The sequence below is a fragment of the Monodon monoceros genome, unplaced genomic scaffold (genome assembly GCF_005190385.1).
Source record: "Monodon monoceros isolate NGI ecotype Baffin Bay Population unplaced genomic scaffold, NGI_Narwhal_1 Super_Scaffold_6, whole genome shotgun sequence".
Taxonomy (NCBI): domain Eukaryota; kingdom Metazoa; phylum Chordata; class Mammalia; order Artiodactyla; family Monodontidae; genus Monodon; species Monodon monoceros.
Window position 1 is genome coordinate 1,976,868 of NW_021703783.1, and position 26,924 is coordinate 2,003,791.

Genomic DNA, 26,924 nt, shown 5'->3' on the forward strand with positions numbered 1-26,924 from the left:
ACAGAAAAGACTTTTTCCCCTTCAAAAACCAACACAATGTAAATATGAAAAGTATTGTGGACTCAGCAAAAGACAACAAAGCTCACCAACAAAAATCAGGAAGGGGGGTTATAAACAAACTAAGTATTTTTCATAAAAAGCAGTCAAAGAAACAGAGGCAGATAAACGGAACAGACCAGAAACAGGCCCAGATTTAAACAATTTATTTTTGGCATTTCAAATCAGGAGGAAAAAGGTAGATTATTTAATAAATATTATAATGATGACTGACCACATATAAGAAGAAAAAGCTGAATCATTAAAGCCAATATATAAATTTTATAAGACAATTTTTAGGTATAAAGAAAAAAGAAACTTTAAATGTACCAGAAGAAAGCATGCGTGAATTACTTAAAAACCTTGGTGGGCATAAGGACTTTCTGAGCATGACTGAAAACTGAGAGAACACAGAGGAAAGGACAACTAAATTTGACACATAAATTCTAAAACAAATATCATAAAGGAAGTAAAAAAGAAAATGACAAACAAGAAAATATATTTGTAAAACATGAGGAAAGAGGCCAGTGCACTTACTAGGGAACCCCTATAAATCAATAAGGGAAAAAAATAAACCATCTAATAGAAAAATGTAGAAATGACATGAACATGTAGCTTCAAAACGAAGAAAACCCTATGAAAAAAATGCTCAAATTTAAATAAATACTAAGCAAGAAAGTAGATATTTTTGGAACTTCCCTGGTGGCGCAGTGTTTAAGAATCCGCCTGCCAATGCAGGAGACACGGGTTCGAGCCCTGTTCTGGGAAGATCCCACATGCCGCAGAGCAACTAAGCCTGTGTGCCACAACTACTGAGCCTGCGCTCTAGAGCCCACAAGCCACAACTACTGAAGCCCGCGCGCCTAGAGCCTGTGCTCCGCAACAAGAGAAGCCACCGCAATGAGAAACCTGTGCACCGCAATGAAGAGTAGCCCCTGCTCGCTGCAACTAGAGAAAACCCACGCGCTGCAACTAGAGAAAGCCCACGCACAGCAACAAAGACCCAACGCAGCCATAAATAAATAAATAAATAAGTAAGTAAGTAAATGGGAGGGCGGGAGAGAGAGAGAGAGGAAGGAAGGAAGGAAGGAAGAAAGGAAGAGAGGGAGGGAGGGAGGGAGGGAGGGAGGGGGGAAGGAGGAAGGATGGAAGGAAGGAAGAAAGAAGATATTTTTAAATTATCTACCAGGTCAGTGGAAATTTTTAAAGGTTTGGCAACAAACGTCTGATGAAGCTGTGCAGAAACTCATCTTAATATATAAAAGCACAAGCTTCTTAGAGAACTGGGCATCCATCAATTTTTTTAGATGCATACAATATCAATTCATGAATGAGGTATGTTTATGTCATTAATTGTTATGCTACTATAACAAATATATAAACAAGAAAAAATCCTATAAATATCTACTTATACAGCTATAGGACATCAGTTAATTACGGTGCAAGTGAGACACCAAAAACCATGCAGACGTTAAAAACAATGAGATAAAGCTACGTATAAAAAGACACAAAAATATGTTTATTTTTAAAGGAATAAAAAAGTATGATCCCACTTGTCTGTTTTAAAAAAGGTGTGTAATATACATATGCCTATATATGCACAGATATTTTATAGAAGAGCATACAAATAATTATTAACAAGTTACATCTCTGAGGAGCTGCACTGAGAGGGTCAAAGGATGAGAAAAGATAAGTTCATTTCATATGTTTTTGTACTTCTTGAATTTTTTTTTACTTTGAACATATATTACTTTCATAATTTAAAACTAGCTAATTTTTTAATCCACATTGTCATTTCTTAGTGTCTTTTCTTTAACTGAGGTATAACTGACATGTAACATTGTGTAGTTTCAGGTGTACAACATAATGATTCAGTATTTGTATATACTGCAAAATATCACCACAATTAAGTCTAGTTAACATCTGTTACCATATATCGTTATGAAATTTCTTTTCCTGTGATGAGAACTTCTAAGATCTACTCTCTTAGCCACTTTCAAACATGCAGTACAGTACTGTTAACTATATTTAGTCACCATGCCATACGTAACATCACCAGGACTTATTTATTTTATAACTGCAAGTTTGCACCCTTCGACCCCCTTCTTGGTGCATTAAAATCTAGATTTTAAAACAGTTGAGTACATTTACACAATATTTCAGATATTTCAAAACGAATATATTTCAAATATACTAGTGATTCTACATTATGCATAAAAATTAGACAAAAAAAGTTTCAGAGGCTAAACTTTTACAATGATTGTACAACTCTCTCCCCCAAAGTATACTTCAGAATTATTTTTTCTATTAAAAAAATAACTGTGGGCACACTAGAAGTTAGTAGCAAAGTTACAGCAACAATCTACAGTGGGAATAACCCAGGGATTTACAGCAAGCCAAAACATTAATACACATTGACCAAGAAAAAAAAAAGAGTACCCAAGTGTATAACAAGTTTTGCAAAGCTAATGTGTTTCAAAGTTCCCAATTAAAAAGCAATATAGGGACTTCCCTGGTGGTCCACTGGTTAAGAATCCGCCTTCCAGTGCAGGGTACACGGGTTCAATCCCTGGTCAGGGGAATAAGATCCCACGTGCCAGGGGGCAACTAAGCCCACGCGCCTCAACTAGAGAGCCCGTGTGCTGCAAACTGTAGAGCCCATGTGCTCTGGAGCCCATGCGCCACAACTAGAGAGAGAAAACCCACATGCCACAACTAGAGGGAAGCCCGCGCACCGCAACGAAAAGCTTGTGAGCCACGACAAAAGGTCCCCTATGCTGCAACTAAGACCTGATGCAGTCAAAAACAAACGAACAAACAAAAAGCAATATAGGGGAAGTTTCTACAAGCTAAACATAGTCTAACCATATATCCAGCCATCATGCTCCTAGGTATTTACCCAAATGAGTTAAAAACTTGTGCCCACACAAAAACCTGTATGTGAATGTTTATAGCAGCTTTATTCATAATTGATAAAAATTGGAAGCAACCAAGATGTCCTTCTGCAGGTAATTACATAAACAAACTGTAGTACATCAGACAACAGAATATTATTCAGCGATAAAAAGAAGTGAGTTATCAAGCCATGAAATGAAATGGAGGAATTTTAAATGCATATAGTAAGTAAAAGAAGCAAGTCCTGGAAAGGGTACATACTGTATGATTCCAAATACATGACATTCTGGAAAAGGCAAAACTATAACCAGTAAAAACATCCGTGGTAGCGAGCTGGGAGAGAGGTGAACAGGTAGAACACAGAGATCTTTAGGGCAGTGACGATACTCTGTATGACTCTGTAATGGTGGATCCATGTCATTATACATTCGGCAAAACCCACAGAACTGTACAAGACAAAGAGTGAAACCTACTGTAAGCTACAGACTTTAGTTAATAATAATGTACCAATATCGGTTCATCAATTTTAACAAATGTACCACACCAATGCAAGATGTTAATAAGGGGAAACTGTGGGCAGGGAATAAATGGGGAAATGCCCTAAAAGTAAAGCCTGTTAATTTAAGAAGAAGAAGAAGAAAGCAATAGAGGGTATCTCAAAGGCATGGGGAAGGGAAGAGCCCAGCGGAAGGTGCTCGGCTGGGGGTTGTAGTTAACGTGGGACAAAACCAGGTGACAAGCAAGGAGGAAGGGGGAAGGGCCGCACCACAGCACACAGAGCACTCGTGTGGCCAGGGAGGGCTGCTGGTCCCATGCTCCTCTTGGGGAACTCACAGCGAGCCATTTGTCTGTGTTCTCCACACTCACGCATTCTTCAAGTCTTGGTAACTGGAACATTTCTCTCTCCCGGCTCAGAAATGATCAGTGGAAAAGGAACCAAAACAACTACCTCATTATGTGTCAAGATTAACCTGGGAAAACTGTGGGCTGTTGACTGAACTGCTTCTCTTAATCGGCTGGTGCTCTAGCTTTAAAGGTTCCCAGGAGACAACCTGAAATCCAGAATCTTCTCAGAACAGAAAAGAGTGGGGGAAATTCTGAATACATCATCAAACAGTAAGAGCCTCAAGCCTTTGGAAAGAGCCCAAAGGCCAAAAGCAAGACCTGTAGAGCTCTGTCCACACTGGGGGGTAACCTGATGATTATCTAACAAATTCAGCGTGTGTCTACCAGAGTTCCACAAGAGTGAGAAACCTTGAGATTCGTCTGAGTTAGAACCACCTTTGATTACAGCTGAGTCACCTCCGTGTTCTTAATACAAGTAAGACCTGGGGTCTTTTCACTGTGTCTATTCATGTGATATATGTCGCCCTCCAGTGTGAAATGGAAGGATGCCCTTGTTCTGTGGGGAAGACAACTGTGGAAGAAGGAGCTATGAGTACGGAGAGAGCCACCTAGAATGCCCCCTCCAAACCCGTCAGCAGAAGGCCTCTTCCTGGGGGCCTCTAAGAGATCCTGAATGCTGCAGAAACCCCAGAGGCTTGGGATCTGGGACCTTCCAGGAACTCAAGATCTCTCTTGCTGAGGTCCTTTCCATCATCACATGGACCAAAGTCTTCACCAAAGTCTTTGTGCTTCTCACTGTCTTCCTTACCAGGAAGCTCCACACACCAACCAACTATCTCACTGGCTCCCTGGCCAAGACCAATCTTCTTGGCTTTCATCTTGGTCATAGCCATCTGCATCACATATATCATCACCCACACCTGGAACTTTGGCCAAATCCTATGTGACATCTGGCTGTCCTTTGGAATCACGTGCTGTGTGCATCTCTGCATCACTGCTGTGGACAGGTACTGGCCATCACCAACATCCTGTAGTTCAATGAACGCCAGATACGCGGCCTCCACAGTCACCATCGTCTGGGCCGCCTCCACAGTCACCATCGTCTGGGCCATTTCATCTCCATCCTGTCGCTCTTCTCCCAGATCTCCTACATGATCTACTCCACAGATGGTGCCTTCTACATCCTGTCCGTGTGGCTCATCACCTTTCACACGGCCTCCTGAAGCCACCATATCACCACAGCCCAGCTCATCAGAGTTCACTCTACTCCCTCAACCCCCAGTCTCACACTCAGCCAGCTCCCCTCTGTCAACCACCTGAAAATCAAGCTTTTGCTCATAGAATCCTGGAGCAAGAGGATGTCTGCACCTCAAGAAAGGAAAGCCGTCATACAAATAATTATAGCTCTCTTGAGAACCTTTAACTGCCTCTAAACTTACTGTGTCTTTTTGTTTATTTTATGTGGATCCAAAAATTAAAGTTATTTCTATTTTATCAGCAAACAATGGCCCAGGAAACACATCACGAACATTGAGTCTAATGATGTTAGTACAGTAACTTCTACAACAAAATAAGCAGGCAGAACATAAAGGCTCTAAGCACTGAAAATGACAGTTCTAGAGGCATTATCTTAAAAGAAGCAGTAATAATCTAAACCAGTTTTGAAAGTAACTGTGCTACCTATTTGATAACTGTTTTAAGACAAATCAAAGTCTATAACATGACAAATTAGTGAGGCAGCTAGCGCACTAAAAAGAGCACAATTACCGGCCCTCTAGAGCCTACTCCACTGGCCCTCCACAGCGAAAGGCAAAGAGACTAGGCAAAGCATAATACATGTTATATTTGTATGATGCCCTGTAGTGTCACAAAGCTTGAACACATACTACTGTCTAATCCTCCCAACAGGGAAGTTCTTGTCATGGGAAAAGCTGCATTTTGGAATAAGACCAACCTTGTGACAAAACCTGAAGCTACCACTTTTTTAGCTAAACAGATTTGTACAAATTTGAACCTCCCTTATTATGTAATATGTCTGGGACTTTGTTGGTTTGGGGCTTGTTTTTGTTTTGGGGGCAGGAAAGGGGAGCATGCGAGAACGGATACCAAGGTGTAAAAGTGTTTTATTAGTGAGTACTGAAATAACTTAATGGATTGGGACTAACACTTTTCTATTTCCTTTAAGAAATGGGAGAAGACAGTTCAGAGTATATTTTGTGAAAATTCTGTTTTAGCTGTATCTCTAAGCATGTATACCATACGTTGATACAGATTAATGTAAAATATATTTCTTATTATGTGTCATGGCCTAAAAATTTAGCCACTGATTATAACAGAGCAATCAAGATCTAAAATCCACTAGCAGAAAGTTGCAAGGCTTAAACAAGATTACAGATATAAAGGGGCTAACATAAGTGCTGCCACTCTATTTTTACAAACTACGATTACTCCAGGATGATGAGGTGTTATTTCTAACTTCAAACCCCTGTTCACAGTCATGAAAAACTTTTTTTAATGTTTATCTAGTTAAAAATAAGATGTGCATTACTTTCAAAGAACCTCTGGGTTCTAACCAATGTACTTGTGACTTGGCAAAATCCACCAACATTACAAACGCATATCCTTTCACCCAGCAATTCTACTTTAAGTAATTTACCTAGAAATATACTTCACTTATGAATAAACTAAACATGCCCATTTTTAAATGCAGCATCATTTTACATAACAGCAGAAACTTTAAGCAGACTGTCCATCAGTGGAAACCTTGTAATAAACCGTAGCACATCCGCACAGTGCTGTTGGTAACAATGAAGAAGCCCCAGAAGAAGTTTCAAAATATATTAATGGGAAAAAAAGGAAAGCAAAGGGAAATAAAGGAATGGTAACACCTGTGTTCAGAGCAAAATTTTTGCTTTATATGGATTGTGCATAAAATGTTCATGGAAGAACACAGAAAGAGGTAAACAGAAAAAAAGAGAATACGTATCTGCCTGTGTATATGTAAACTGTGCCTGGAAGCGTATACAAGAAACCGGTAAGGGGAAGTGAGCAGTGGGGGGTAAGGTGAGAAGAACATATGTATAAAAATGTAAAACAAAGTAGCATCCACTAACAAGATACTACAGTCACTTATCTAGAGTGATCAAATTTTTATTATGTTTACTCATTGAAAGCAAATGAAAACCAAATTAATAGAGGACAACTATTGAACATGGTCCTCTGTACACAAAAGAAAAGCTGAATCTGAGGTTTAGCGAAGAGAGTTTTATTCCTGGGCTATTGTTAGAGGTTAAAAATAAACTGGGACAATGTCAAATATTTCTGATCTATCCCCTCAGTGGAGAAGAACAATAAATACCAGTGTCTACTATAACTATTATCTCAAAGGTACCCTTTAATTTAGCTAAAAGGGGGGGAAGACAATTATTAGTACTTTCCTTATTTATTACAGCGTTAGCCTCTTTCCAGTTATGATTAAGGTAAAATAGGAAAGAAAGTCTTCCTTTCCTTGACGTATGTAGATTAGATGTCATTATAGTAGCATGTGTTTCTATTCAAAACTGCAGTCTTGCAAGAATCCCGGCCCACGTGCTACACTAATTCATGGCCCTACAGCTGCCGTAAGAGCCAGAAGATTCGGAGAGGCAGAAGAACGCCCATGCGAATACTCTGGCAATTCACAAGGCACTTTTCAGAGACAGCAGCATGGAAAATACTACTGAAGATACCAAACAGTGTTTACTTCTAAAGTTTAAAAACTGAACATACAGAACAGTTTTCACAATCTACCTCCTGCAGCAATGGTTTCAATTATGACCTGCAAAAATATAAACAGAGGAATGAGAGAGAAACTCTGACAGCACTTAGGTACAACTCAGTGGTAGGAATGAGGACGTGGGTCTGATGCGGGGCCCTGGGCTCAGAACACCTGCACCTCACCTTCTTCTGAAGGACATTAACCTTCCGCTCCTTCACATCCAGCATGTCCTTGAGGTCATGGATCTCTCCAGCTTGTGTCCCCTTCTCCTCAGCCATGTCCTGGATTTGTTTTGTCTTCTTATTCAGCATGGTTTCCTTCTCTTCCAAACGCAACCGCAGAGCATCCACCTAATATAACATTTTTACAAATGGTTAATTGAAAAGGAACGTAATCCTTCCAAACAGATAAGTACAGTTGCCTAAATGATACTTTTATAGTAAACTTTCATTAGAATCAAATAAAAAACCACTCTAAATACAACTGTGACTATTTAGAAATGAAACCCTAAAATTTTGTGAGCACTTCCATAATAAAATAAAATTTACATCCGTTAAATTAAGGTGTAATCAAAATATATAGATCTGAATAAGGGGGACAAAATTAGAGAATTTATATAAAGGGGTTGAGCTTTGCTACTTCTATAAAAGTGGTATAATCTATTATGTTTCTCAAATTTTAGAATCATATGGAGGATTTAAACAGAATGCCAGGCCAAGCCACGAGTTTCTAATTTGGCAGGGTTGGGGCTCAAGAATCTGTATTTCTAACAAGTTCCCAAGTGATGCTACACTACTTTAGAAAACCCAAAATTAGAAAGAAAACCATAAGCATCACCAAACATGACACCTGCTGTATCAGAGAATACAATCTAGCTGCAGCTGACAATCCCATAATGCACTTAGAGATCTGTAAGGCAAAGCAAGGTCTACTTTCAGATGTCAAGACTAGTCAGCTAAAGCTTGGTATCCAGGTACCTTTATCACCAAAGTTTAATACCATCCATTAGATATAACTTTAAAATAATCAGAAATCTAATATAAGTACTTATTTTTTCTTCCACTTTTGAGGTATAACTGACATACAGCACTGTGTAAGTTTAAAGTGTACAGCATAATTATTTGACTTCCATGCATCATGAAGTGATTATCACAGTAAGTTTTGTGAACATCCATTGTCTCATACAGATACAAAATTAAAGAAATAGAAAACAACCTTTTCCTCATGAGGAGAACTCTTAGAATTTTCTCCCTTAATGACTTTCACATACAACACACAGCCGTGCTTATTAACTTTATCCTGTTGTGCACCGCACCCCTAGTACTTTTTTTTTTTTTTTTTTGGTGCGGTATGCAGGCCTCTCGCTGCTGTGGCCTCTCCCGTCGTGGAGCACAGGCTCCGGACGCGCAGGCTCAGCGGCCACGGCTCACGGGCCCGGCTGCTCTGTGGCACGCAGGATCCTCCCGGACCGGGGCACGAACCCGTGTCCCCTGCATTGGCAGGCGGACTCTCAACCACTGCGCCACCAGGAAAGCCCCCTAGTACTTATTTACCTGATATCTGGACGTTTGTACCTTTTGACTGTCCTCATCCAATCTCCCCTCCCCTGATTCCTCACCTCTGGTAACCACATATCTGGTCTCTTGTTCTGAGTCTGTTTGTTTTTCAAGTATAACTGACCTACAGCCCTATGTTACTTCCTGAAACACAGCAGTGTAAGTTCATGTTACTATACATCTCAAAAAGTCTATTACAATACATCACCACACGATAATATTCCACAGTTACTGACTGTATTCCCCACACTGTACATTCCATCCCCTTGACTCATTTATTTTGTAACTGTAAGTCTGTCCCTCTTAATCTCCCTCACCTATTTCTTTCCTCTCCCCATCCTCCTCTCCTCTGGCAACTACCTGTTTGTTCTCTATATCTATAATTCTGTTTCAGTTTTGCTATGTTTGTCCATTTGCTTTTCTAGATACCACATATATGCGAAATCACACAGTATTTGGCTTTCTCTGTCTGGCTTACTTCACTTAGTACAATGTCCTCAAGGCCCATCCATGTTGTCACAAACAGCAGGATTTCCTTCTTTCTCATGGCTGAATAATAATATACACATACACAGACAACATCATCTTTATCCATTCATCCACTGATGGACACTTAGGTTGCTTCCATATCTTGGTTCATTAATGCTGTAATGAACATAGGGGTGTATGTATCTCTTATAATTAGTGTTTTTGTTTTCTTCAGATAAATACCCCAGAGTGAACTGCTGGATCATACAGCAGTTCTACTTTTAATTTTTTGAGGAATCTCCATACTGTTTTCCATAGTGGCTGCACCAACTTACATTCCTACCAACAGTGCACAAGGATTCCCTTTTCTCCACAGACCACAGACTCACCAACACTTGTTATTTGCGGTCTTTTGGATAATAGCCACTCTGACAGGTGTGAGGTGATATCTCATTGTAGTTTTGATTTGCATTTCCCTGATGATTAGTGATGTTGAGCATCTTTTCATGTGCCTGTTGGCCATCTGTATGTCTTCTTTGGAAAAATGTCTACTCAGATCCTCTGCCCATTCTTTAATCAAGTTTTTTTTTTTTATGTTGAATTGTATGAGTTCTTTGTATGTTTTGGATGTTAACCCCTTATTGAATATATTATCTGCAAATATCTCCTCCAATTCAGTAGGTGGTCTTTTTGTTTTGTTAATAGTTTCCTTTGCTGTGCAAAAACTTTGTAGTTTGATGTGGTCCCACTTGTTTAGTTTTTGCCTGTTTCCCTTGCCTGAGGAGACATATCCAAAAAAAATTACTAAGACTGATGTTGAAGAGGGTACTGCCTATATTTTCTTCTAGAAGTTTTATGGTTTCAGGTCTCATATTTAAGTCTTTAATCCATTTTGGTTTTTCGGTTATTTTTTTTTAATTAATTTATTTATTTTTGACTGCATTGGGTCTTCGTTGCTGCACGTGGGCTTTCTCTAGCTGCGGCGAGTGAGGGCTACTCTTTGTTGTGGTGCGCGGACTTCTCATTGCGGTGGCTTCTCTTGTTGTGGAGCACGCACTCTAGGCACACAGGCTTCAGCAGTTGTGGCTCGCGGGCTCTAGAGCGCAGGCTCAGTAGTTGTGGTGCACGGGCTTAGTTGCTCTGTGGCATGTGGGATCTTCCTGGACCAGGGCTCAAACCCGTGTCCCCTGCATTGGCAGGTGGATTCTTAACCACTGTGCCACCAAGAAAGTCCTTTTAATCCATTTTGAACTTGTTTTTGTGCATGGTGTGAGAGAGCAGTCCAGTTTCATTATTTTTCACGTAGCCGCCCAGTTTTCCCAACACCGTTTGTTGAAGAAGCTGTCTTTTCCCCACTGTAGATTCTTGGCCCTTTGTCATAGATTAACTGCCCATATAAATGTGGATGCGTTTCTGGGCTCTCTATTATATGCCATTGATCCATGTATCCATTTTTGTGCCAGTACCATACTGTTTTGATTACTGTAGCTTTATAATATAGTTTGAAATCAGGGAGCATGATATCTCCAGCTTTGTTCTTCTCTCAAGACTGTTTGGCTATTTAGGGCCTTCTGCATTTCCATACAAACTTTAGAATTATTCTAGTTCTATAAAGAATGCCATTGGCATTTTGTACTTATTTTAAAATCTATTCACAGCAAATTTCATTAAACATACTCACACACCAAATTCTTTTGTTTTTTTGCTTTCCCACTAAGGATTTATAATTCAGCAAATAGTTACGTAAACATTTGATTACAGAGAAACAGGGAGGTGGGTTTCTTTCTGTTCAACGAAAATATAACATGAGTCATACATGCAAGCCACTTATGAAATTTTTAATTTCCTAGCAGCCACATTAAAAAGTGATAAAGGAAGAGGTAAAATTAATTTTAATAATATATTTTATTTAATCTAATATATATACACATTATTGTCATTTCAAACCTATAGTCTATATAAAAAAACTATTAATAAGCTATTTTACATTTGTTTCGTACTAAGTCTTCAAAGTCCAATGCATACTGTAATTGACACTTGTGTCACATCTCAATTTGGACTTGCCATGTTTCAAGTGCTCAACAGCCACGTGTGGCTGGTGGCTACCACACTGACAGCGCACATCTAAGATAACAAGTATGCTTCTACAAAATATCTTTAATCTTGAACTTGTACTATATTATTTTTCCTGTCTGAATGTAGAATAACCCACAAAGAAAAAATAGGTCGGACTTCCCTGGTGGCGCAGTGGTTAAGAATCCGCCTGCCAATGCACGGGACATGGGCTCGAGCCCTGGTCCAGGAAATTCCCACATGCCGCAGAGCAACTAAGCCCGTGTGCCACAACTACTGAGCCTGCGCTCTAGAGCCCGCAAGCCACAGCTACTGAGCCCGTGTGCCACAACTACTGAAGCCTGTGTGCCTAGAGCCGTGGTCCGCAACGAGAAGCCACTGCAATAAGAAGCCTGCGTACCGCAACAAAGTAGCCCCCGCTCGCCACAACTAGAGAAAGCCCACGTGCAGCAACGAAGACCCAACGCAGCCCAACAATTAATTAATTAATTAATTTAAATAATAGGTAATATGGGTAATGACTCACAGAGAGAATACCAAAACATCAGGAAATATTATTACATTATATCATAACTGTATTATTACATCAATAACATATTGAAACTATATTATATCAAAACAGTAAGGTATCTGAGAACCAGTACTGTATGTTTAGTGGCACTTACTGCTCAATAAGTATTGTGGAAAATTTCCTAGGAGACCAGTCTCATTTGGGACTGATATAGATAAGCCATCATGTACTTACAAATTACATTGGACCATGCTGGAGAGGAAAAACATGTAAATAAACAACATTTCATTCTGCTAAACTGTATTTCTCTCAATCACTTCAATGCCACCAGTCTCACCAAGCCAGAAATTGGGGAAGCCATCTTTTCAGGTCCCATTTATAATTCGTCAGCACAAGTTCCACTGCCCCCTCAATAAACACTCTTGCACCTCTAATTTTCCTCTATTCTACTTTAATTAATGATACAGGGTAAACCTTATTACGTTCTGGAAAGGTCCACCTAAGAACTTTCAAACTCTGAAAATCTTATTTCTGAAACACGGTTCTTTCCTTTCTTCTGTGCCCACTAAATCTACTCTTTGTCCAAAGTATAACCTCTGATCTATCATCCCTAACTTTTTGTTATTCACCTCCATTCTGGTTTTGTTTGTTTTTCTCCCAGCCTGAACAATCATTTCAAATACAGCCTCACATCATCTTTTTTTTTTCCAGTCATGTTTATTTTTACAAACCTTTACTTCTGTATTAAACAGTTTTCTTCATTCTACCCTCAGACTTCTGAACCTTCCTGCACATGGTCATGTATATGCTTGCCAACCACATACACAGTATATCAAAAGTCCTCAGAATTCTATTCTCAAGCATCGTATTTCCTTCCCTTGTATTTTCCCTGTGGAAAATTTCAATTTCCCATGGTAACCGGCAAAACTGGTACTTTGAGAGGAAAGCAGACCCAAGATCTCAAAGCTAAAAATAAGTGATGGAGCATGGATTTAAGGCTAAATGGTCTGTCTTCAGATCCTAAGCTCTTAACCACTAATTCTGTAAGATTTCATATATGTAAAATTCTACAAAATGCAAACTAATTTCAGTAACAGAAAGCAGACCAAGGGTTGCCTGGATATGAGGGAGGAAGTGGGGAGGAGTGAAGAATATCAGGGAGAGGCAGAAGAAAGGGGTTACAAAGAGGTACAAGAAAACTCTGGGGACAGTGTTCTTTATCTTGACTGTGCCACTGGTTTCAGAGGTGTGTGTCAAAACTTACCAAACTGTACATTTTGAATATATGCAGTTTATTTGATGTCAATAAATTTGATTTTTTTAAGTAAGCAAAATTAGAAAGCACGGTATTAGAACAGGAATAAACCAACAGACGTTTGCCACAGAAATGCGAGCCCAGACACACACACTCACACCATTTAGTGACCCGTACACACAGAGACAGAGGTGACACTGTATTCAGTGAGGAAAGGACAGAGTATCTGATAAACCGTTTTTAGACAACTGGCTACCCATACTGAGGGAGGGGGAGAACCCTGACTCATATCATACACAAAAATGAACTCTACATGAATTAAAGCTTTATATATAAAAAGCAAATCTTTAAAACTTTTAGAAAGAAAGATACTTTTTACGTATCTTTTAAGACAGGGCAGCATGGAAGGATTTTTTTTTTTTTTTAAGACCCAGAAAGGATACATCATAAAGAAAAAATACTGGTAAGGCCAACTACGTTAAAATTAAAAACTCCTACACGTCATTTACCATATTAAAATGTTTTAGTATTTTACCTATATTTTAAGTGCCTGAAATGGTTCTTAGTAAAAATACTACTAAGGAAAATAGAGGCATATTTATACTAGTTTTTTTATTTATTTATTTTATTTATTTTTATTTTTGGCTGTGTTGGGTCTTCGCTGCTGTGCACGGGCTTTCTCTAGTTACGGCGAGCAGGGGCTACTCCTCGTTGCAGTGTGCGGGCTTTTCATTGTAGTGGCTTCTCTTGTCGCGGAGCATGGGCTCCAGGCGCACGGGATTCAGCAGTTTTGGCACGCAGGCTCAGGAGCTGTGGCTCGCGAGCTCTAGAGAGCAGGCTCAGTAGTTGTGGCTCACGGACTCTGTTGCTCCACGGCATGTGGGATCTTCCTGGACAAGGGATCGAAGCCATGTCCCCTGTATTGGCAGGCAGATTCTTAACCACTGCGCCACCAGGGAAGTCCCTACACTAGCTTTTTAAAATGTTGATATTTTGTCAACTGGTCAAGATTAAATATGACGCTATACTGAACTTCAATTTTCAAAATGTATAACCATTTACAATCACTCCAAAAAAATTAAATACCTAGGTGTAAATCTAACAAAACATGTATAGGCTCTGTATGCTGAAAATTACAAACGGCTAATGAAAGCAACTGAAGAAGATCTAAATGAGTTCTTCCCATGAATAGTATATGAAATGGAAACTTGACATGTGTAAAGATAGCCAATCTACTTAAATTTTTCCTCAAAGATGAGGAAAAGGAAAAGATTACTCAGCAGTGACAAAAACGAAAGTATTTTACTGACAAACAGCAGAACTACAATAAGCCAAGCCCGGCGAATCCAAAAGATGTTACATTACAAACTTCCAGTTTTGGTGCCTGAATTCAGCACTAGAGAGCTCAGAGCAAGAATTAAAATCCAATGAGGAACAAAGATGGAATACATGATCACCACTGAGTTCTCCAATGGTCCTTTCTAAAGTGCAAGGTGACAAAATTCCTTAAGTTACCCACAGTTTTCCTTCATCTACGTATTAAAATCAGAAACACTCCACTATGCAAAGAAGGGAAAAAGGTCCAGAAGGGAAATGTCAGAACAGACTGAATATCTATTCAACAGGGAGAAGAGAACTGCCACCACAGAGCGAAGATGCTTGTGAATAGGAAATTCAACGACCAGGCTGTCAAGATGCCAGAAGAACTCACTGACCCTTATCCACCTGGCGTTTGTTGAGGCTCAGCTCCAGCCCGCCTACATGGCTACTAGTCCCATCTGACAGTAACAGATGTGGTTCCTATTAGTGAACCCATTACAGGGCATCCATCAGTCAGGGCGAGTCAAGAGGGAGCTCCTTGAACCCTCTGACCCGCTGCACAGTTAAAGAGGTCAAAGTCTTAGAAAGTACACATGCCAGAAATCTAAAAATAAATAAATCTCATGCCAAGTCATTTCTACCTAATTCCTACATTCTAATTTGTATTCTGTATACTATATATTCCACCTCTAATATGTATTCTATATATTCCAATAACCACAAGCAAAAAAAACAAAGCAACTCACCTTATAAACATTTTACCCAATACCCCTGAAATACACTATTAAATTCTTATTGCAGAAGTCAAAAGCCCAGACATTTAAACCTGTAGATAAGCAGGAAAGCGTCCCTCATCGCTTCTAAATGTTTCTCATTCTGATGGGACCAATGTCTCAGGATAATAACTGTGAGGCCTCATATTTGTTGCTTCCTTACCAAAAGTACCCAGATGCCCCAGCTGTACTTTTACGTTAGATCCCTGACTCTGCTAAGTGACCTGGAAATGGGCCTGCACTAACCACTCATAAATACCCGCATGCCGATTTGAGGGGGTGTCAGGTATGAGACCCACAAGAATTGGTGACTGAAAAAGGTAAAGAATAAAAACTCTTGTTATAAACATACAAACCTTTGGTGTTATTGCAGTGGGAAATGCAGGTGTTGACATTAAAAATATTTCATATCACAAATATTAGCCACAGAAACTACCCAAGCCCACAGCCTAATTACTAAGTGATCTTTTCTTTTTTTATATAAATTTATTTATTATTTATTTTTGGCTGCATCGGGTCTTTGTTGCTGCGCGGCTTTCTCTAGTTGCGTCAAGCGGGGGCTACTCTCCGTTGTGCAGCTCGGGCTCTAGATGCGCAGGCTTCAGTACTTGTGGCTCGTGGGCTCTAGAGCACAGGCTCAGTAATTGTGGCGCATGGGCTTAGTTGCTCCGCGGCATGCGGGATCTTCCCGGACCAGGGCTCGAACCCTGCATTGTCCCCTGCATTGGCAGGCGGATTCTTAACCACTGTGCCACCAGGGAAGCCCTACTAAGTGATCTTTTCAATTCAAATCACCTGTGTGCGCTTTTTCTTGGTCTGCTTTTTCATGCAATGCAGAATTTATATGGGCTGGTCTGGAGATCTGAGATAAAAATAACCACAAAAACCACTTTGCTACTACTAGATTAACTGCTCTGAATTCTACACTGATCTTTTGGTTTGGTATGAACTAAATTCAGAGTATAATTTTGCATGAGGTCCGTATTTTGCAAACCACAAAAAACGTATTCAGGAAAACCCCTCAGAGACTAGTAGGACACACAGTCACCACCCTAACACCATTCTTGGCAGGAGGAATAAGACTTTGTTTATTCACATCAACTGAGCTGGAGGCACAGCATCTAACCAGCTTGCCAAGCACCAAGGTCTGTGGCAAACAGGTTATGCCAACTTCAACAAAATCGGAAGGTTTTTCCTCCACAAGACTTTCTCTACCAATGGACATGAACAGAAAAATGGCTACATTGCTGTTTTGGCCTTTTACCTCTGATCACAAAAGTATTCGTTATCTCAACCCACCTTAACCTTCTTTTGTTTTACATCAATAAACAGATCTACCTAAGAGCACATTAGCACTAGTAACTGCATGCCAGTAACAATGGCATGTTTCCTATAATTCCTCTTTTGCAATTATATGACTCACTGCCTTTCTAACTCTCTGACCACACCTTTTCAGTTTTCTTCACTGGATCCTCTGTCATTTCCCCCTCTTTACATCTCACTCTATACAACCTTCCTCTGGAGAAACCAATTCATCCCTAAGGCTTTAGCCACTACCCCCATAATGACAGCTTCCGAATATTTATTCCTAGCCTGTTCCTAGCCCCAACCAGTTCTAAAAACCTGAGATTCTAACAAAAGTTTCTGCTTTCACTGAATATTTAGTTTAGAATGAGCTTTTTTTAAAAAAATCTTTTCTTTTAAAGGACCTTTAAAGATCACCTAATGTGGTCAAACATAAATGTAAGTTAAATCTGAGTACTGTCTACTATATTATTTTCTGCATTTTTCCTGTATTTCATAAATTTTTTTTTAAAGTTTATGTATTTATTTATCTGGCTGTGTTGGGTCTTCGTTGCTGCGTGCGGGCTTTTTTTAGTTGTGGCGAGCTGGGGTTACTCTTAGTTGCGGTACGCGGGCTTCTCATTGCGGTGGCTTCTCTTGTTGCAGAGCACGGGCTCTAGGCGCACGGGCTTCAGTAGTTGTGGCACATGGGCTCAGCAGCTGTGGCTCACAGGCTCTAGAGCACAGGCTCAGTAGTTGTGGCGCACGGGTTTAGTTGCTCTGCGGCATGTGGGATCTTCCTAGACCAGGGCTCGAACCCGTGTCCCCTGATTTGGCAGGCGGATTCTTAACCACTGTGCCACCAGGGAAGTCCCCATAAATTTTTAAAAATTTAAATAATCTAACCAAAAACAAAAGAAAAATTAAATAATCTAAACTACTCCTAATTTTAAAGCTGAGGAAATCAAAGCCAAAACTAAGTGACTTGCCCAAGATCACTAAGTGTAATTTCCTATCACCACATCTCCCACTGTTCCCACCTAGAAAGGAGTGCGAATGAAGGGCGCTGGGTCATGAGACTAAGAGTGCACACAAGCAGACCTTTTTAAAAGGCCATTTCAACAAACTGCACGGAGTTCTGTTTGACATTCCAACAAAAGGTTGAAGAGCTCAGAGAAACTTGCAAAAGACCACAGGCAGAGATGTGCCATTCAACAGTGCACAGTTTATCTGTACAAAGGTGGGGGGGGGGGGCTACAAAGTTATCATCTGAAAAAACCAGTGACGATATTTTAAACCCATTGATATTTAATATTCACCTCCAAATTCAGATAAGAACTTCACAATTAAAAAATCTATTCTAGCCACATTAAACATCTATTCTAACCTTAGGAAGTTGGTATTATTATTATTCTCAGTGACAGATGAGAAAATGGAGGATTACAGAGGTAAAATAACTCATCCAAGGTCACATAACTAATAAATGTAGAAGGCTATTTCAAGCCTAGGTCTGACTCCAAAGCCCATGCTTTGACCACAGTGCTACTAAATCCAGACCACCTCTGTGAAGGTCAACAGATTAAAGGAGATGTTCATAAAACAGGAGCAATTCCATAGATACTATATACTGTACACTGCCCAACACAAAAGGACCTCATACCATGGACCCTGAACAGGAAAAAAAACAGGGCTTTTCCCACATCCCGTTTTTCCTTAAAGAATTTTAAAATTAAAAAAAAACAAACTCCTGAATCCATGTTCTTTTTCATATGTGCTTAATTTAGTGATTTGAAAGCTGGATGAAAGTCTAGGGTAGCTTCAGAGAGGAGGATGAGATCACTTAAGAGCAATCATAGGGGGCTTCCCTGGTGGCGCAGTGGTTAAGAATCCGCCTGCCAATGCAGTGGACACATGATCAAGCCCTGGTCCGGGAAGATCCCACACGCCGCGGAGCAACTAAGCCCGTGTGCCACAACTACTGAGCCTGCATTCTAGAGCCTGCGAGCCACAACTAATGAGCCCACGTGCCACAACTACTGAAGCCTGCAAGCCTAGAGCCTGTGCTCTGAAACAAGAGAAGCCGCTGCAGTGAGAAGCCCGTGCACCAAAACAAAGAGTAGCCTCCGCTCGCCGCCAACTAGAGAAAGTCCGCGCGCAGCAACGAAGACCTAATGCAGCCAAAAATAAATAAATAAAATAAATAATTTTATCTTTTTAAAAAAAGGGCAATTTTAGGAACAGAAATATAGCAATTATAGAAAAAGGTGAGAACATTCAAAGAGCTGGTTCAAACTGTCTTTTATGGGATCCAACAGGAGAAGGCTGCTTTGGAAAAAGTGAGCCTTGTCAAGTGTCACCAGAGTAATTTAAGAAAAAAAAGCAAATCCTGATAAACAGGCATATAACATTCATATAATCACCCCAAATTCAAAAGGAAGTTAGCTTTTCTACTGTTATCTTTTAGAATGAGACCCTTATATTGGAGCAGTTGTCCTAATAACTTACAAGGGTAATTACTGAAACTCAGTTAGTCCTAAAAACAAATATAAAAACCATCCAAGAATGACCACAAATACAGTCTTTGTTCTCTGTGGTACAAGAAACCAATCACAAGCCCATCTGTGTGAGACCTAGCTAATAAGAACACTATTTCAGAGGGTGGTACAAAGAGAAGGATGGATTGCCAAGGGGAAGAAGTCATCTATTAGACTGTGACAAGCTTTTAAGCGTTTGCATTATCATTAACCAACTGCCTGGTCCCCTGGTTCCCACACCTGCCACCTCCATCCAAAACTATCACAGCAGCAAACTTGGCAACAGGCTCACCTCCAAAACACTGGTGCCCTCTTTTGACCCTTTTGTAGTACTGCATGCATACCAGGCATTGATGTGAAAAACTCTAATAAAGCCACAAATTAATAAATTTGCAGGTTAACATTTTTCAGATAATTCTATATTTGCAATTCCCTAAATAAACCTTAATTTAGCTTGATAAAAATATTAAATAGCAGACCTTCTACATAAAATTTATGCCAATGAAAAGAAAAGCAACAAGAACCTCTTACCATTTTAACAGTTTACATATATTGGATGATAGTATTACAAGAATTAGAATGATGCCAATAACTGACAAAGACCTTACTGTGTGCCAGGCACTAGGAGTAGAGAAATTAGTTTAATGCTAACAACCTAATGAGGCAGGAACTCCTCTTCATCTTACAGATGTAAAACGAGGCACAATGAACTTAAGTAATGTGCCCAGGACCCTGCACCTGGTAGCAAGTGGTAAAACTGAAGTTCACACTCAGTAACTGTGAGGCCAGAGCCAGAGCCTTATTTATCCCAAAATAGCCCTCTGAGGTATCATGATAAAATGAAACGTGATCAAAATAGAAAAAGTATAGTTTGTAAGGAAAATTATAAATACATCATCCAAATCTCTCATTTTCAACAAAATCCCAAACTGTAAAAAAATAAAATACTATATGAAACATTTTGGTCATTTTCCCATTCCTGCTCGCGTGAAGATTCTGAACTTCTGGGTCTGAGATGTTTCATGCATTCTTTTTACTACCCATTCCTTTTCTCATTACACTATGCCTTTATTTATCGATTATCTTGTTCTTTAAAAGAAAAGAAAAAATTAATCCATACTATATGCTTTATTTTTCTTCTAGACAGCAGAACTGCTTACCTATTCCTACCTAAATTCTCTGTTCCACTGAGATCTTTAGAAAATATTTTCCTTAAGACAGCAAATCCAAATAGCATCATCAATTCCTTCTCATTGCAAATATGATAGATTCTCATCTGTCTGGAATTATTTAGTGTGTTCCTACCTCTAATCAAGGCTGGCAGACTAGATAATCTTCTAACATTTCTAAAAACGCTAACTTTATTTTCAAACAGGACATGAAGGCACGTGTCTAATAATCTGCAGTTCAAAACAAGATTTATCTCAAACATTTCTAGATTCCACAGTTTGCTTACTCAAAGCTATTCATAATACCAAAACTTAAGGACACTTAATAACCCAACACAGGCTGACCAAGCTCACTCCCATTCATGACTGAAAGATTTACCAAGGGTGAGGACAAATGCTTTTACAACTACCTTTTCATTTCATATCATTAGTTTAAAGTCTACTTAGAAGCACAGACTTAGTCAAAGTCTGAAGTATCAAAAACATATATTAACTGCACTGGTTTAATTTGTTAGATACAAGAACAATGGAAACAAGATGGCTATAGTTTAGTACTATAACTGACCACATCGCTAAAGAATCCATCATAATATTATTCATAACTCCCGTATCTCAACACAACGAGAAGTGCACAGGTAATACACAAGAAAAGGTGCCAAGGAATGGGCTCCGTGCAAATCCCACAACTCCTTTTACCTCGGTCTGCAGGATGGCAGCCCTCTGCTCCTTAGCAGTCAAGGACTCCTTCAGCACTTCAATGTGTTGCTTGCTGTCTGAGAACTGGTTGGTGAGTGTTTCTAGCTTTGTCTGTAGGGCTAGTAGTTCTGTGTCCTTTCTGGACAGCTCCTGCTTCACCTGACCAATCTAGAGAAGAAGAAAAAGCAGTATAAGGAAAAAAGAAATAAAACCGCCACCTCTGATCTGGGTCTTTGACAGATCCACGTCAAGATATACAGCATTAACTTTATGACAGGACACAATTCATCTTTTTGCATCATCTAATCTTAGCTGACCACCCTCCCCAAAAAAAACAAAGCTTATTCAACTAATAGCAAAATTTCCAGTTTTCATTTATTGTCTCCCCTAAACTTTTGAAATCCGTTAGAAAAGGAATGGAAGAAGAAAAATCCCAATTCACTTAGATGACTATGAGACAGCAGTAAGCGTCTGAACATGACTAAAGCAGTTTTCATCTTATTAAGTCATAAGAAACTTCAAATCATACAGCAGGATTAGTGTAGATGGAATACAGAAAGAAAAAAGAAACTTCCTACTATTGCTATTTAAACTCAAAAGCTGCACATTTATTTTTTCATTGTTATTTTTTCATTCTCAAATGAAAGTGTACATAAAGTCCTTCTTAAAAAGCCACTTTAGTGTTATAAGGCATTATAAACATGTGCTTTCTAAAAATTATGTAATTTTGAGGAGTTAGGGGTACTGACCTAAAAAAAAGATTCCACCTACAAAGTTATATTACCTACAACATGTCATATCAACTAAATGGATAAAAGTATATAACCTAAATAAAGAACGCATCAAATCTCATTCTGTAAGAATCTACATGTGTAATCAAATTTGAATTACTCTGACAGAGCAATCCATAAATCGATAGGTGCCACTCACTCTCCCATAAATTTTTCTCATCTTAACTCAGAAAACATTTAACATCAAACATCTCCTTTATATTTCTACTGTTTCTAAGAATTTTTACTCTTTTATTCTTCTTTTTTTTTTTCAGTACGCGGGCCTCTCACTGTTGTGGCCTCTCCCGTTGCGGAGCACAGGCTCCGGACGCGCAGGCTCAGCGGCCATGGCTCACGGGCCCAGCCGCTCCGCGGCGTGTGGGATCTTCCCGGACCGGGGCACGAACCCGTGTCCCCTGCATCAGCAGGCGGACTCTCAACCACTGCACCACCAGGGAAGCCCTTACTCTTTTATTCTAAATGTAAGCCAAATTAACAGAAATCGTATCTGTTTTTACATTATATCTACTGCCTAAGCAAGGTAGCTAGCTATACACACTAAAATATAGACTCTTGGAAGTATAAATTTGACAAGAAGTCAGTAATCTCAGTATCACTGATGAAACAAAAAATACTTTTTAAAAAGTTGAATGTATCTAAAGTATTTTGACTGTAATAATCTTAGGCATAAGGGACAAAGTTTTTGTGAATAATTTCCCATGAGAAAGTACGAAATAAATGTTACTGTTATTAAAATTACTTTTAAGGAGCACTAAAAATAAACTTATAATTTACTGTTCTGTTTCAGCAGGAAGACAAGCATTTTTCTCATATGCATGAAACCTCTACTTACAAATATAATATTCATTCATTCAACAAACATTTCTGTGTGCTCCCTGTATGCAAAATATTTGCAGCTGGTAAGGACATCAGTGGAAGACAGCTGTCGACAGCAGCTACTTCCGTCCTGTAACACAGATACGTACCCAGGAGCTGCCACATACTGTAACGGTGTAGCATCTTTCATGACATCCCTTTACCAACGTCCCACCCCTAACAAACAGAAGGCACTAAAAACGCACTTGTGGTATGAATAAATAGTCAGGGGAAACGTTCAAAATGTTCTCACCTCATCAGCTAAAGAACTATGGCTTAAAGATTACTCAAATTTCCAGCTACCTCTGGACCATGTGATCAAAAATAACGGTAAGATTTCATTTTACTAAATAATCCTCAGATGATGCTGCACTGACCATAACGGCTGAGAAAGCGAAGACAATGTCCTAAATAGAAGAGTTCAGAAGCACACATTTTCCTTAAAAGTTAGGAGCACAGGGCTTCCCTGGTGGCGCAGTGGTTGAGAGTCCACCTGCCGATGCAGGGGACGCGGGTCCGTGCCCCGGTCCGGGAAGATCCCACAGGCCGCGGAGCGGCTGGGCCCGTGAGCCGTGGCCGCCGAGCCTGCGCGTCCGGAGCCTGTGCTCCGCAGCGGGAGAGGCCACAGGAATGAGAGGCCCGCGTACCGCAAAAAAAAAAAAAAAAAAAAGAAAAGTTAGGAGCCTAAGGCTTTTGCAGTCAATCCCACGTGAGAACGAATGAGTGTGTCTTCTTGGGTAACTACCTCTCTAAGCCTTGGTTTCCTAATCAGTAAGATGGAGAAAGCAAACCAGTGCCACTGTATTGCATACAGATTAAACCAAAAAAATGTACAGAATGTTTAGCCTGTTGCGTGACACTAAAAGAAATTAATAATACTAGCTGAGGAAAAAAAAGTTATAGATCAACTTCTCCTCTAGGCAATACATGGTTACAACAAACCAAATTGGACCCTTTTAGACAAAATATCTCACTTTTCTATCTATACTATAAAGTGGTCCACAAATAGCAAACACTAAATTAGCACAAGTGGTTTTTTTTTTTCTTTTAATGCTGCATTCCAGTCTTATTCTACCGTAATTTTCAGAAGCAGTTTTCTTCCTGACACTTGTGAGACAAATGTGTGCACAGCCTAGTATAGGGCAGTGGAGTGCAGAGCTTACCAGCACAGGTTCTGGAACCAAATGGCTTGTGTAAAACTCAAACTCTGCCTCTTACTAACTGTGTTTCCTGAGCACCACTGTGTTACCTCAGCTTCCTTATACATAAATTGGGTTGAGAATATACCTACCTTAGTAGGTTATAAAATGCTTATAATAAGTACTCAAGTGTTGGCTATTTTATTATAATCATTTTATCACAGTTTGAAATGGAATTTCAAGTTCTCTAGACAGATGATTGAGCTACTAAACAGATTTAGAGACTTTAAGTTTCATGCTACTTCTAATTTACTACATAACTAAATGAGCTAATCACTTCAATACATCTGTTTGTTCCAAAGAAAGTAAAATTTGTTGCAAAATCACCTATCGGGGACTTAAAGATGATGCCTACATATGAAGGTAAAGCACTTCACTCAAGAAATCAGATTGAAATAAAACCCTGGGTGATGGACCTAGAACATCTGCACATTCTTTGTACCCAAGAAGAGAAAAGAGACCATTCACATAAATCAACAAGTTTCTGGTAACAGGAAAGGGGTGGAGAAAAAACAGCTTTGAAGCACCATCCACACAGTGGCAAAGCAACAGTAAAAAACCAGGGACAGGGCTTCCAGAGCACATGAGGGCTCGCTGCACACAGGGCGGCACGTGGGTCAAACGGGTGAACAGGAGTCGGTTAAAGAGCAGAGCAGGCTGGTTAGTGCTAGTACCGGGCAAAGCTGCCGACCACAGAGTGAAAGTGTGAGCACCCAGAGCCAGAGCAGCAGGGTCCCACTGTGGGATCACTGCACGCAAAGGGTAAATCTTACGGCAAAGACCTCGGCCTGAAGACCAGCCGCTCTCTTTTTCAGCTCCTCCCCTTGAGCCTCTTTCGAATTTAGCTCCTCCTTCAGTTGCTCTACCTGTCACGACATTGTTATTCTTTTTCACTCATGTGTCAACTTAGGTCTTTTTGTTATCTGCTTTTGAGCCAGAGCAGTAACTGGAAATAACAATAACTCATATAACACGATCAAATCTGTTCCCCTAACTTCCTCTGCAAAGGACCCTAGGCGGGCTCGCCATTTTCACAGGGTAATGGACTGAAACGTGCTCATCAGCAAACGGGAAGCAGGGACCACATTCTATTTTGTTCTCAAGTTAGAATGGTAAGCCAGAACTAACAGAAAGTTGGACATGTGAAGCTTTAAGTTCTAAAAGTTACATGAAATTGGCCATAGGCGTTGATAACAGACTCTTAAAATAACAGAGGAATATTCTACTGACTTATATGCAGGTAGGGGTATCCCAGAAAGAAGCCAGAAACTGCATCATTAAAGGAACGGTTTCCACTTCTGAGAAATTAGCGAACTAACACAATTGGGATATGGGGGGCAGGGGGAGGAGAAGGAACACTTATTTTCTAGCTAATATTTTACTATTGAAATTATGATCTTTAAAACACCACAGACCTGATAAACTGATAACTGTAATAAACTAAATCCTCCAATTTACCTAAAATAGTTTATAGAATCAAAATAAATGCCTTTGGCTCTAAGGAAGGAATACTGTGACTGAGGTTATAATACAGACTGATATGTCTCAGCAATGCTTATCCTACTGTACATACACCCCAAGTGCACGTGGTAAACAATAAACCTGATACACATGGGTCTTCTCCGAGGGAGAGCACAAAGGGGTTTCCTTTAGGGAACTGTGTTTGAAGGGAAAACACGGTTTTATTTAAGCCATTTCAGGAAAAAAAAGGGGAGGTGGATTCAGTCTCTTAGGCTGAATTTCACTTCTAAATTTGTTCACAAGACATAGAGAACATGATGTTTCATATAGTGAGAAAAACTCATCTGGATGCAATCCTACTAATCGCCTCAGAAGTACTGGTAGACATGAAATGTTAAACCGTGATAATACACACTTAGCCTCATGCAAGTAATTTTTCTTTTAAGTGAAATTTGAAATAACCATACAACATCAGTAATTCTGACTTTAATTCTGGAAAGTTCTATCTGAAAGAATTACGGTACAAGTATTCTTCCCTGAAGCCTGATAAAACAGCATGAAGTCCATCATCACTACAGAAGTAGGAACATGCACCAATTTTTCAAACCCCATTTAAAAATTACAGTATCACACACCACTACCTTGTTCTTCATAAATTTAGAATGGCTCCGATAGACTTCCATTTGCTTCATTTCTTCCTCTCGTTCTTCAGTACTCAAAGCCCCGTTCGATTTCAGCATCTGAATCTCCTCTTCCAAGTCTCGGAGCCCACGCTCCATAGAGGAAATTTTTGAATCCTGAGGACAAAGGAAGATTTAGACATTAAAGTATTCGCAAAAAGCCAGAGAGGTTGCACAAGCCTGTCTTTACAGATGTGAAATTTAATAAAGATAAACAAATATGTAGAAATATTACAACTGGTGCCTTGCTTCTAAAATATATCCTTCATGGCCATATGGTGGAGAGGAGGAGGACTGAGATCTATAGTATGATTTTTTCCTCTAGCCTTTCCTCTGCACCCTTTTGATTAAAGTTGAGAGTATTAACTGAAGAAGTAGAAGCAATGGAAAACTAGTTAAAGTTTCTTAGTACTTTATGGTCAACAAACTTCTAGTGAAAACATTTGTAATATTAACAGTAAAACCTTTTCTAGCTATAATGTTTTATCGTTTTACTTGATGACCTCTAAAAGGCTTACTTATGCTCCCAAAGGAGTGGGGAAAAGAGTAAGAAGGTTTCAAAGACTTACACAATAATTCGTATAACCCTATCTACAATAATAAAGATCTGATAACCTCCCACTGCAGAAAAACAAAGGGATGGATAATTATGTTAACAGTTACATTTTATCACACAGTGGTCCCGACTTATCCACAGTTTTACTTTCCGTGGTTCTGCTTTTTGTGGTTTCAGTTACCTGAGGTCAACTGCGGTCAGAAAATATC

General features: G+C 39.6%; 1 protein-coding gene across 6 annotated transcripts in view; it reads right to left on the minus strand.

Annotated features, from left to right (window-relative positions):
• ERC1 (ELKS/RAB6-interacting/CAST family member 1) overlaps positions 1-26,924 on the minus strand; it is a 387,619-nt gene that overhangs the window by 262,188 nt on the left and 98,507 nt on the right. For 3 of the 6 annotated variants that reach the window (XM_029204193.1, XM_029204191.1, XM_029204196.1), the window contains exons 5-8: positions 26,121-26,276; positions 24,792-24,884; positions 21,174-21,341; positions 7,717-7,884 (exon numbers count right to left, since the gene is read on the minus strand). In XM_029204193.1, the coding sequence (XP_029060026.1) occupies positions 7,717-7,884; positions 21,174-21,341; positions 24,792-24,884; positions 26,121-26,276 (585 nt within the window). The remainder of the gene's footprint in view (positions 1-7,716; positions 7,885-21,173; positions 21,342-24,791; positions 24,885-26,120; positions 26,277-26,924) is intronic. The other 3 variants (XM_029204195.1, XM_029204197.1, XM_029204194.1) reach the window with 2 other exon arrangements.